The 13,615-nt window shown below is 40.9% G+C and overlaps 1 protein-coding gene across 2 annotated transcripts in view; it reads right to left on the reverse strand.

The window, feature by feature from the left end:
* SEMA5B (semaphorin 5B) overlaps positions 1-13,615 on the reverse strand; it is a 347,995-nt gene that overhangs the window by 135,448 nt on the left and 198,932 nt on the right. For both annotated transcript variants that reach the window (XM_056861450.1, XM_056861451.1), the window contains exon 5: positions 8,780-8,842. In XM_056861450.1, the coding sequence (XP_056717428.1) occupies positions 8,780-8,842 (63 nt within the window). The remainder of the gene's footprint in view (positions 1-8,779; positions 8,843-13,615) is intronic.

The following is a 13,615-nucleotide window of genomic DNA, read 5'->3' on the forward strand; positions in this document are numbered from 1 at the left end:
CCTCTTGAGGAGGTTCAGGCACTTATGTACAATAATGTCCGGTGGCTGAGCAGAGGACGAGTCCTGGAGAGATGCATGCCAAATGCAAACTTTTACCTTTCAATAAAAAGTTGTTTGTATCATTGAAAGCTCTGTTATTGTGTTTTTCTTTTAACGCAAAATATGTGAATGTATGAGTTGTTTTTTCTAAACTAAAACCTCAGTATTCAGGTTAAATTGCTGTATTGGCACTTGGCGATAAATAAGTGGGTTTTGGGTTGCAGTTTGGGCACTCGGTCTCTAAAAGGTTTGCCATCACTGATCTAGTCCAACCCCCTGCACAATGCAGGAAATTCACAACTACCCCCCCCAATTGACAAAAAGTCCCCACCTTGGCCTATAATTGAACACTTTAAGTCAACAGCTCTGCTTAGGAGAGAAATTAGACTTGGCATCTATCACCCTGTGCTGCTGTTGCTAGCTTGCTTTAACCCTGAAGATGCCAATGCAAGAATCATTAAGGAATGTAACTAGCTTGCTTATTTAATTTGCACATTCACTGAGTTTCTGGTAAGAGAAAAGATGCTAAGGAGGGACTATGAAGACTTCCAGTACAATCCTAAACAAAGTTAACACCCTTCTAAGTCCATTGAAGTCAATGCAGAATTTGTCCACCTAAACACTATTTATTTATATTCCACCTTTCCCCTCTTAAGAGGGCCAATGGGAAACAGAAGAAATCAGAGGCTCCCTCCCTATCTGTCTTTAAATAATAAATCTTTGCTGTGCTGAAAATAAGCCAGACAGACTGGGGCATTCTTGTAACCTCATTCTGTGCTTCCATCTTATACTAACTTAGCTTTTATATAGCATTTTCAATGTTCAAAGTTATTTTCATTATTACGGCAATCCATACAACAGTCCTGCAAACTAGGCTAGTATTATCATACAATACTAACCTACTACTAAATGCATAATAAGAGGTTGAAAGATAGTGCTTTGTCTAAATCAACCAAGTGAGTTTGTGGCTAACCTGAGATTTGAACTAGTGACTTTCCAGATCACATCTCAATCTCTTAGCTACCTCAGTGACTTCCAGTTCCTACTCTCTTTCACTATTCATGTGCTCTAGGGAGATGTGTACTACCAGGATGATAAAAATGCCATTCAGACATTAGAAAGTGTATAAATTTACTTTCCCCAAACCTCCTCTCTTTATCAACTTTCTTCTTTATGATTATAGTAGCGAAAAGTGCCGTCAAGTCACAGCTGACTTATGGCACCCCTGTAGGGTTTTCAAGGCAAGATACTAACATGTGGTTTGCTATTGCGTGCCTTTGTGTAGCAATCCTGGGCTTTCTTGGTGGTCTCCCATCCAAGTATTAACCAAAGTTGACCCTGCTTAGCTTCTGAGATATGACAAGATCACACTAGCCAAGACCATCCAGGTCAGGGCTCTTAATGATTATAAACAGTTTAAATATCCAAGCTCCCAATATCATTTGACAGAATGTATTCTAAAATACAACCAATCACAACTCTCTTAGTAGGAGCAGGTCTCTAATAGGCAACGTAGCAAGTGAGTCTGGCATTTAATTGATAAAGTTTGTAGTTTATCTGGCTATCGCCGTAATAATAAAATCATTCAAGTGAGTCTGGCATGATGCTAGAGGGTAAGAAGAATTTATCCATGCATTGTTGTATTTGCCCAGTATCTCTCTTAAACGATACATGCAATGCTGAAATACTCATATGAGCTACAGATCTCTGCTGCGCAAATGTTATAGGAAAAGTGGCTGAGAGGCTCGCTTAAACAAACTTTGTGCCAAGCAGATCTATATTTAGATCAGGCCGTAGCTGCAATTGTGTATGCAGGTCCAGAGATGCAAAAATCCCAAAGGAAGCATAGGGTGGACACATAGACACACAACTGCCCTCTTCCATTTTATGAACACCACCTTGAGGAACAAGAAACCTCTCCTAACAAGTCACATAATTATTTTCAATTGGCTCTCTGTCACCCACAGTATGTTTGTTACAGGTCAGGTACAGTCATAGTCAATGGTTTTCCAGTAGTGCCCTAAGAAAATCTGTTTGTCTCTCATCGCTGGGAAAACAGACCAGACTCTGCTGTGCCTCTTCAAAGAAATTTCCTTCAGGAGTGTATGGAGACAATTTTAATGTATTTGCAGCCGTCTGTCCTAATTTCCTTTGAACACCTTGCAGGCTGCAAAGCAGCGTTATTAACACGCTCTTGGATATTTATATTTATTTCTTTAGACAAACAATTTCATTAATCAGTTTTGCCCAGCGTCCCAGCCAAGCTTTTTTCTTTTGGCGTGCAGAAGATACCAAACAGGATTTACTAATGATTTTCTGTCTGTTGTTTGCTTTTAAAGTCTGCAAGATTTTTTTATTATTAAGGCTTCCAAGCAATTGAGAGGGGGGGCAGAGTTAACTTGTAATGCATTTCTTTGTGAAAGGACAACAAAAAGAGGCTCAAAAATGTATGGGGAAAATGTAGACACTTGTCTTTTTGAGCTATGGCTGATTTCTCGAGCTCTGTCCAAGGGAATTTTACCAAAGAAAAAAGCAAATCAAAGCTTTAAATGCAAGTAGCACACAACACACACGTACTGGCTTACACTCCAGCTGGCATCAGCCAGATCAGTGGGAAAGGGATGAAGTAGTAGAGTCACATTGAGCCATGGCATTTATGCTGTAGGCGTTAGTGCTAAGCCACAAACAGCTGATCACATGGAGGACGGAAGGTACAAGGCATAATAGGATTAGGATGGATGATGGAGGGGTGGGATGGAATGCTGCTCTGGAAGTCCTCAGCAAAGGATAGGATGCTTTTCTACATCAAGGCAGCACAGGGGGTCAACTCAGAAGCAGAGCTGATTGCAGGCACGGAGCAAAACTAGTGAAAGGATAAGGGACTGGAATAGGGAAATGGTAGAAGCAGATGCCAGGGCATGCTGGCAGACTGAGAGGGCAGCAGGCAGGCAAAGATGTTGGAAGAAAGGCAGATACTTAGGAAACCACATGGCCAAGGCTAGAGTGTGGCGCAACCTGTACTTTGGACAAGAGGCGACTGTTAGGTCAGAATGTAAAGAAACAGAGTGGTTTCCAATTGGCAAAGACAATGATGTATTTTATCTCCCTGTCTCTTCAATTTATATGCAGAACATATCATAAGGAAAACTGGATTAGATTTAGATGAAGGTGGAGAGAAAAGTGGAGGGCTGAACATTAACAATTTGAGATATGCCGATGATACTATATTACTGGCAGAAAATAGTGAAGACTTGAAATGACTACTAGTAAAAGTGGAAAGTGCCAAAGCAGGACTACAGCAGAACATCAAGAAGACAAAAGTAATGTCTACTGGGGAATTACTCAACTTTAAGGTTGACAAGGAGGTAATGTAAATTGTTCAAGACTTTCTGTTACTTGGCTCCATCATCAACCAAGAGAGAGACTACAACCAAGAAATCAGAAAAGACTGAGACTGGGAAGGGCAGCTGTGAAGGAGCTAGAAAATATTCTTAAGTGTAAGGATGTGTCATTGGCAACCAAGATCAAGTTAATTCATGCCATAGTATTCCCTCTTACTATGTATAGGTGTGAAAGCTGGACAATGAAGAAAGCTGACAGGAAGAATGTAGATTCCTTTGAAATGTGGTGTTGGAGGAGAAGTACCGTGGACTGCCAAACAGACAAATAAATGGGTTCTAAATCAAATCAAGCCTGAACTGCCCCTAGAAGCTAAAATGACTCAATTGAGGCTATCATACTTTGGTCACATTATGAGAAGACAAAAGTCACTGGAAAAGACAATAATGCTAGGAAAAGTTGAATGCAGCAAGAAAAGAGGAAGACCCAACATGAGATGGACTGACTCTATAAAGGAAGCCACGACCCTCAGTTTACAAGATCTGAGCAAGGCTGTTAATGATAGGACGTTTTGCAGGACACTGATTTAGAATCATAGAGTTGGAAGGGACCACCAGAGTCACCTATGCAGGATGCAGGAAATTCACAACTACCTCCCCCCCCCCACCCCCAGTGACCCCTACTCCACGCCCAGAAGATGGGGAAAAAAACTTCCAGGATCCCTGGCCAATCTGTCCTAGAGGAAAACTGCTTCCTGACCCCAAAGTGGCGATCGGCACTACCCAGGGCATGCATTAAAAAGCCACGAGAGCCAAACACTGATGCAAACCTTCCTGCCCTCCTTCTCATTATCTGCCTAAGGTCACAGAATCAGTATTGCTGATTCAGATGGCCATTTAGCCTCTGCTTAAAAACCTCCAAAGAAGGAGAGCCCAACACCTTCCGAGGAAGCCTGTTCCGCTGAGGAACCACCGCTCTAACTGTTAGAAAATTCTTCCTAATGTTTAGCCAGAAACTCTTTTGATTTAATTTCAAACCATTGGTTCTGTTCTGACCTTCTAGGGTGACAGAAAACAACTCAGCACCATCCTCTATATGACAACCCTTCAAATACTTGAAGATGGTTATCATATCACCTCTCAGTCATCCCTTGTCCAGGCTAAACATACCCAGCTCCTTCAAACTTTCCTCATAGGACTTGGTCTCCAGACCCCTAACCACCTTTGTTGCGCTCCTCTGGACACATTCTAGCTTGTCTACATCCTTCTTAAATTGTGGTGCCCAAAATTGAACACAATACTCTAGGTGAGGTCTAACCAGAGCAGAGTAAAGCGATACCATCACTTTGAGTGATCTGGACACTAAACTTCTGTTCATACAGCCCAAGAACGCATTTGCCTTTTTAGCTACTGCATCACACTGCTGACTCATGTTCAGTGTCTGGTCTACTAAAACCCCTAGATCCTTTTTGCACACACTACTGCTAAGACAAGTCTCCCCCATCCTATAATTATGCATTTGATTTTTCCTACCTAAATGCAGAACTTTACATTTATCTCTGTTGAAATGCATTTTATTAATTTTAGCTCAATTCTCCAGCCTGTCAAGATCATCCTGTACCCTGGCACCTATCTTCTACCGTATTTGCTACCCCTCCCAATTTAGTATCGTCTGCAAATTTAATAAGCATCCCTTTTATTCTTTCATCCAAATCATTTATAAAGATGTTGAACTACACAGGGCCCAGGACAGATCCCTAAAGCACTCCACTAGTCACTCCTCTTCAAGTGGATGAGGAGCCATTAACAAGCACTCTTTGGGTGCAATCTGTCAACCAGTTACAGGTCCACATAAAAGTAACAGGATCTAAACCACATCTGCCAACAAGAATATTATGTGGAACATTATCAAAAGCCTTACTGAAATCAAGATAAACTATGTCTACCACATTCCCTTGATCCAGCAAGGTAGTAACTTTCTAAAAAAAAAAAAGAGGAATAAGATTAATCTGACTTGATTTGTTCTTGAGAAACCCATGCTGGTTCTTAGTAATCAGATCCATCCTTTCTAAATGCTCAAGGACTGACTGATTTGTAGGGTCACGATGAGTTGGAAATGACTTGATGGCACTTAACACACACACACACAGAATGCGGCTTTTCCCTGAAACACACTCTGGTCAAACCTGGAGTAACCACCAGATCAGATTAGAAGGAACCAATGGTCTACGTCAGGCAGTCTTGAAGGAGATGGATTATCTAGACTCAATCTAGATTCTGGCCTCAATTTGGGACAGAAAATGCCTTGTGTATGGGCAGTTGTTGATTTTGCCCATTTGCAGGTTGGCACCTGCAGAAGCCCCTGCTGACTTGAGTGAAGTTTCATGGTGGAACATGGGAGGAGGAGGAGAAGGAGAAGAGTTGGTTTTTATATGCCGACTTTCTCTACCACTTAAGGAAGAATCAAACCGGCTTACAATCACCTTCCCTACAACAGACACCCTGTGAGGTCGGTGGGGCTGAGAGAGCTATAAGAGAGCTGTGACTAGCCGAAGGTCACCCAGCTGGCTTCATGTGGAGGAGAGGGGAAACCAACCCAGTTCACCAGATTAGCATCCACCACTCATGTGGAGGAGTGGGGAATCAAACCCAGTTGTCACGATTAGAGTTTTACTGCTCCAAACCATTGCTCTTAACCACTACACTACAGCATGTTTCTAACCTTTAAAGCTCTAAATGGCTTGGAGCCATAGGACATGAAGGACGGCCTCCTTCCATATAGTCCAGCCTGCCAGGTAAGATCTGCTTCACAAGCCCTGTTTTCTGTGCCACGCCTTCAGAGATGAGGTGGGCAGTAAACAGGCAGGGCTTCTTCAGAAGTGGCACCTCACTTATGGAATGCCCTTCTCCTTGCTGTCTGACTGGCATCTTTGTTGCTTTCTTTTTTGCCCAGTCCAAAACATTTATTTTCACCCTGGCTTTTAATTAAGGTGCTGATTTTTAACACTATTTTAGTCTGGAAAATTTTATGCTGTCAGTTATCTGTTTTTAGGGTCTATGTTTAAAGCAGGACTGGTTCATTGGTCCCAAGCATCGTTACTTCAAATGTATACAGTAATCTGTATTGGATGGTAATGATATAGGTTTCTGAAATAGGGTGTCTGCACCATAACCCAATATAAAATTTTTAAAAATCTGCATCTTCCCTCTCCATGGTCATCAGTATTATACAGATGCCAGTTCAAACCTGAAGAAGCTTGAGAACATTCAAGTGAGTCTTTTTCTCACATATGTAAATGAAACCCAGTAACTGTGGATAGCTCTGCATGCAGAGACATAAATGCCATAGGATTCTATTTAGAAAATCTGAAATGGCACAAATCAGAATACGCAGTTAAAATTAGGGAGAACTTTCAGATATCCACCTATATTCTATTATATTGGGCCTTGCAATATGGGGCCTTTTCCAAACCTCTTAAAAACCTCAAGGGCAAGGAAATGTTAGAATTAACAGGTGGAATTCACTGCCATAGCATGTTGTCACGGCTACTACTTTAGCTGGTTTTAAAAGGTGATTAGAGAAATGTGGTGGGGGGGTAGGAATCAATCACTATGAGCCATGATGATTCAATGGAACATCTGTGTTCAGAAGCAGTAAGCACAGAATACCAGTGCTGGAGTGGAACAAGACAACTTGTAGGTCTTTTGGGACATCTGACTGGTCATTGGGTGAAACAGGATCCTGGACTAGATGGGCCATTTCAGCTCAGGAAAACCACATGGGGGCTTGTAGGTCTCCCGGGGCATCTGGTTGGTAAATGGGTGAAACAGGATCTTGGATTACAGGGGTCACTGCAGATCAAGAAAACCACAAGGGGAGGGATCTAAGCTCCCTCTCTCCATAGATAACTGCCCATATCTGAATCCAGCCCACAGGTACTTGGGAAGCAAGCAACTTCAGAAGATGCCGTTGCACTGTCCCCAAGGAAAACATAATGTGTAGTTAGGCCCTTAGTGGAATGCCCCTGTCTTTCTTTCCTGTTGTTTGTACAGGCAAACTGCATTAACAGTTGGAGATTTCACTCATTTTCCTCGGTCTTTAGTGGGATGCTGTGGCTTGGGGGGACATTCAATTATAAAGTGCATACTTGGTGGGCACTGGTGGATTAAAGATTAAGAACTACTGGTTTAAAAGAGCTCAGGAGCAAACTACATGTTACATGCCAGAGCATGTAACAATACCCCAGGACTTAACGTCTGTTCAAAAGGGGGGGGGTTAGAAGGGAAAAGTAGAAGATGCCTATTGGAATTCACTCCAAACATGTTCCTCCCAACAGCTTTTCCATCCCAATGAGGTTTAAATTGCATGTTTCTGAGGGCACTGAAAATACTTGACTGGATTCTTTTATAGCACTGACATACTAAATCTCCATTTTTTTCCTTTTTGTTTAAACAATACTTTTGTTAAGATGTTTTCGGGGTTACTATGAAAACTGTAGGTTTCCATACTATGTACAGTGGTGGTGATAAGTGCTGTCAAGTCGCAGCCAACTTATGGTGACCCTGTGGGGTTTTCAAGGCAAGAGACATTCAGAAGTGGTTTGCCATTGCTTGCCTCTGTGTAGTGACCCTGGACTTCCTTGGTGGTCTCCCATGCGAATACTAACCAGGGCCAACACTGCTTAGATTCTGAGATCTGACGAGATTGATCTAGCGTGGGCTATCCAGGTCAGGATATACAGGGAGGGAAATGAGCAGAGGGATAGCATAACCAGCATTTCTCAGCCTTCACACCACTCAAATAGAAACATAGCACAGGCTCCTTTGCAGTGATTCAGATGCCTCCAGAGCATCTCCATATTCCAGGGTTCAAAAGTGAGTTGGCTGGCTGACTAGTTTTGAAGCTGTCTGGATCAGCAGAATCATGCAAGTACCCTTCAGAGCAGGTGTTGGGAAGTTTAGGTGCAACCAGCCCGGCTGTTGGGGAGACAGCCACTAACAGACCATCCAATTTCTTTACCATCAGGTAAACAACTGCAATTGTTACAGTCCAAAAAGTGTGGTTAAGATCTAAAAACTTGGTGCTAAATAATATGAGATCTGACTTCGCCACACTCTGCTCTAACATAAAATATCATTCTTCTCTTTGGTTAGCAAGGAATTAGACCTTCTCCAAGTATAAAAATCTTTAATTCTCATGCAAAGAGCACATAATACATGTATAATGAGCCTTGGAAAAGTTCTGAGTTCTACATTTTCATGTATTTGTTACAGTAGCACTTCTACATTTCAAACTGTGAGATGATGTCAGATATTTCTTCATGTAAATTTGAAATAATACAAAATCAGAAATTTACCTATGGTTTTCTGGGTTGTCAAACTGAGGTTAGTGGGAAGCTTACCTCTGTTTTTCCTTTACTCTGACAAGATCTTCTTGTGTCTTCATCTGACCCCCATTCTGTTGTCTGGAGAACCAAAACATACATATCATATAACAATAACACAAATGATTCCTTTTTGGACAAGAGATTGGAGAATAAAAACACAGCCTGTGCTAACCAATTTGCAGCAGTGGTAGACATCTAATTGCTTTGGACTCTTGCTGAGTCCAAACAAAAGGCAATTGATAAAGAAATCAGTTCTGTAGGGGATGAGGTAACTGCCATATTAATACAGGGAAAATTGTTTTTTTTTTACTTTCCTATGCAAGTAATATAGCATTTTAATTAAAATTTAACTACCTTTAACAACAAGTGCTTCATATTTGTGAAAATCTCTGGAATGAAGAACCTTTTGAAATTCCACCCTTTTCTAAGCAGGGCTACCAAGAGCCATCACGGTCCTCCAGGCAAAGATTTCTTCTGCCTCCCCTCACTTCATCCAGATCCAACCCAAACAGTATATCACATCACAAATCATATGACTTGCCAAGCTCCACAGCCCCCAGGGTGGAATGTCATTTCCTCCGTTCTGTCCCTTGACAGTTTTGTTTGTGAGTTCTTTCACAACCAGTTCTATATTTTTCTTCTAACATTTGCTGCTTTAAAAAAAAAATTGCTTATTCTTTCCCCATTTATCTCCTTTAAGATCACCCATAACAGTTAAATTGTTAATATCCGAGTATCATGTGAGCCCTGCTTTTGGCTTCAGTGATTTCATGGACTCAATTATATTTTCCAGTTCAGTTTTAACATGTTCAGCTGTGATCAAAGCTGCTACAATTAAATCATAATTGAGGTTAGTTATAAGTGGGTACCTGGTTCTAACTCCTCAAGCAATCTGAACCAACTCATGTAAAAAAAAAAACAGTTTGTAAAGATTGTAAAACAGATAAGACACATTAAATAATCTAAATGTGTTACTGTGAACCAAATGTGTTACTGTGAACACACTCAACTGAATTCTCAACCCATTATTGGAAGCCATCACATTTATCGCTACACTGTGTGCCATTCCCATGAGATCACATTCTGAACTACCACTAGGACTTCATCTTCTCAGATATCTTCCCTATGGTAGCAGTTTTACACACTTCTTACTTTCTTTGATTATGAACCTAAGCATACATTTGTACCCCATCCTTTTTCTAAGGGCTTCAGGGTGGTATATGTGAGCCTTATCCCATGTTGTTCTCAAAACAACTCTGCAAAGTAGTTATACTGAGGGAAAGAGACGGGCTCAAGGCCACTCACAGGGGTTTATGCCAAAGTGGGGATTCGAACCCAGATTATTCCTGGTCCAAGTCTTGTATGTTATCTACTACATCAGACTGGTATTACCAGAAGAGCATTGTAAAGACAAACTGCTTCTGCTTGCTGGTATTTATATATTTGTATATGTTGAAGAGGGCAGAACAAGTTCACCAGGTATAAAAATCCATCCAAATATTGTTCTTATTGAGAGGGAGCACTGGTCTCAGCCAGGCTCCTTAGAAAGAGGGAAACATGAGTCTGCAAACGTGTTGCCTGAATGCCCATCATTCAATTTACACTGACAAATACTGCACCCGTATATAATAATCTCAAGAGGATCTAGCAGAATAAAAAGAAAAATAACTTTTTTGCTCTGGGTGATAATATATAAACATTGTAGAACTGAACCTAGCATCTCTGCATTTTGAACTAATAAGAAATGAATGTATGTTTAAGCCTCCCTTGTGTACTTTCGTTCACAGAAATATGGGAAATATATTTGCTAAGTTCTTGGCTACAAGGAATAGATTGATGTATGATATAAATATACGGAGTATGAGATAGAGATGAACAGAGGGGGGGGGAAGGGAGGACCACAGTGTGTGTGTGCTTGTGAGTGCAGCCCAATTTAAATATGATGATGGATGGGAAGAAAACCTTACCTGTGCGACATGGAACAAACCTGGTGTCTCATTTAAACTAGAAACTCAGCCACTATGGATACAATGCTGGCATGCCAGAGATTTGTAGCCCAAGTGGGTGTTGTGCTAACATTTGACACACAGCTTCCCAGGTTTTGTTTTGTTTTTGGGGTTTTTTTAAATTACAGGTTTTTGGGGGCTTAATATTGCACAGGTATGACTATGCCCACCAGCATTACATTTAAATCAGATCAGACAGGTGGGGAGGGGGGATGGAGACAGGGAGAGAGAAAAAATGTGCATGTCTGTGAGAGAGGGGAGGAGGAGAATAGATTTTAAAGGAAGTATAATGTCTTGCAGAAGAAGGTCTTCTCACCAAACCTATGCTATGGTATGCTTGCCTGAAAGCTTGTTATACAGTGATTGTGCCAACTTCAGAATTTTTTAAAGCGGATACCAAAAAGGATACCAAACCACTAACCTGCTTAATTTTGCTCTGTTGTTTGCCTTTTAATGATACCCTGGGACTCTAATCGTGTCCTACTATACCCTCCACATTAACCACAGCAAGGGTAACAATACTGTCTCTTCTGGAGGCTGAATATCCACAAGGAATTAGTTCTGCCAGTTTAATTGCAGTGTGATGTCTAGAGCATTTGCTTGATGGCCTGAAAGTGTGCCATTCAGTCAATGAACTTTATAGCTCCTTATTTTCTCAGACAAAAATCTCAAAACTCAACCCATTCTGAGTGACAATACACAGAGCACCCATTGATCATGCCATATCCACTGTGCTAGCATTGCTAAGCTGAAGGGCCTACTAAATACACATAGGGAGGAAGCACTGAGATCAATCCATGATACAAGAGAGTACTGGATGACGAGTTTCCTGGTTTTTGTTTTATCCAAACTTGAGATTATGCAGCACCTGCTCCTTTCCTGTTAAACAGAGTGATGCTCCTTTGTGCTTGCTTTTCTCCATACATAGTGTAGGGTTGCTAACCTCCAAGTATTAGATGGAGATCTCCTGCTGTTACAACTGATCTCCAGCCAATAGAGATCAGTTCACCTGGAGAAAATTGCCACTTTGGCAATTGGACTCTATGGCATTGAAGCCCCTCCCCTCTACAAACCCCACCCTCCTCAGGCTCCACCCCAAAAACCTCCTGCCGGTGGCGAAGAGGGACCTGGCAACCCTAACATAGTCTCTAGTTCAGTGAGAGTTGGGGACACGGATAGCAAAAGACCCTCTGCATGCACAGAAAAGTTACTGTATCATGATCCTAACAGGGCCCCGAAAAACGCACGGCATTAGCACAAATCTGATGAGTGCAAGACCCAACCATGAGCTTATGAGAGAGGAAATTTGGCATGAAGCAGGTCCAAACAGACAGCGACTCTACCCACGAAATGGTATTTCCTTAAATATAAATGAGACATTATCACCCTCTTTCCCCATTGAGACTCCAAATGTTCCACTTCATCCCCATACTAAAACAAAATAGAAGATAAAACTTGATTAGACTCTGCCTGTCTCTGTTGGTAGTAAGCTGCAAGATTTTCTAACGTCAGATCAATTTTTGACAAGCTAAAAGGAAAAACCAAAATCCATACTAACAACTGCATGTGATGGTTTCTCTTCCCACTTCAGAAATACCCAGAAGCTACACTCTTCATTACTATCCTAGTTTAGCTTAACAACTCTTGGCAGGACAACAGAAACAAGCAAAAACGTTTGGTTACTTTTAGCAATCAATACAGCCCAGAAGGTAAATATTAGAGTCTCTTTGGGAATTACACTAATGAAAGTAAAAAAGGTTTCTATAGAAAAATATCCTTTCCCCACAAACCTTTTGACAGAAGCTAGCAGTATGTGAGAAACACAACCCTCAAATTCCTGTAACCTAACCAGTATTCCAGTGAGTCTGGTCATAACAGAAACCCTTAACAACAGGAAAGTATGGAACATGTTGCTGGTGACTGGGCCATTAATCAATTCAACTTTAATTACAATCAAGGGAACAATTAAATAGAAAGGAAGGGCAAGCTATGTTTTACTAGACTTCAGAACATGGCTTTGATGGACGGTGAGGGGAAAAGTCAAAGACTGAGAAACCTGGTTACCCAAGAGAAATATTAATGCTATCGGTAAAACAGGACCTGGGGAACCCTAACCCTTAATAACAATCCAACAAACAATGACCAAGTTCCCTAAACCCCCTCCTGCACACATCCACACACATTACTAGAATAAACATTAATTTTCTTCAAATTACTTTTTCTTTATCAGCCATCTTTCCCCTTCCAATTTTAGTTTCCTCCAGAAAGATATACTGATAGGTGTCTACTAACCTACTAAACTTTACATCATATTATGTAATAAGAATTTTGACAATCACATTGCACCATATTCAGTAGGCTGAAAGAGTCTACAGGGTCTTTGGATTCATAGCCTGAGACGAACACATCTGATGACATATTTTTTTAAATGTGATAACGATACCGTTAGTATGATCACCAACTACTAAAGTCACCACTATTCCTACTTTATTACTTCATGTTTGTTATTTAATACCAACAGCATAACGGTTTAAATAGAAAATAGAAAAATTCTGCTATGTACAGACTCTAATAGTGCAATCCTATACAGTTATTCCAGTTTAAGGCCATTGAAATTTAGACTAGAGCAACTCAACATAGGACTGCACTGTTAAATTGGTTCAACACTACAACCAGCCAAATGTAACAACTGAATAGGGGTCAACAGATAATATGAAGGGGGATGTGAGGATTTGATTAGGAATAATAATGCTGTTGAGACAGCAACATGAGAAGATACAAAAATTAAATGGTATGTTAATCTGTGAATCTTAAAGGACATTTAAATGCACTGGAAATTAGCCAG

The sequence above is a fragment of the Euleptes europaea genome, chromosome 15 (genome assembly GCF_029931775.1).
Source record: "Euleptes europaea isolate rEulEur1 chromosome 15, rEulEur1.hap1, whole genome shotgun sequence".
Lineage (NCBI taxonomy): Eukaryota > Metazoa > Chordata > Lepidosauria > Squamata > Sphaerodactylidae > Euleptes > Euleptes europaea.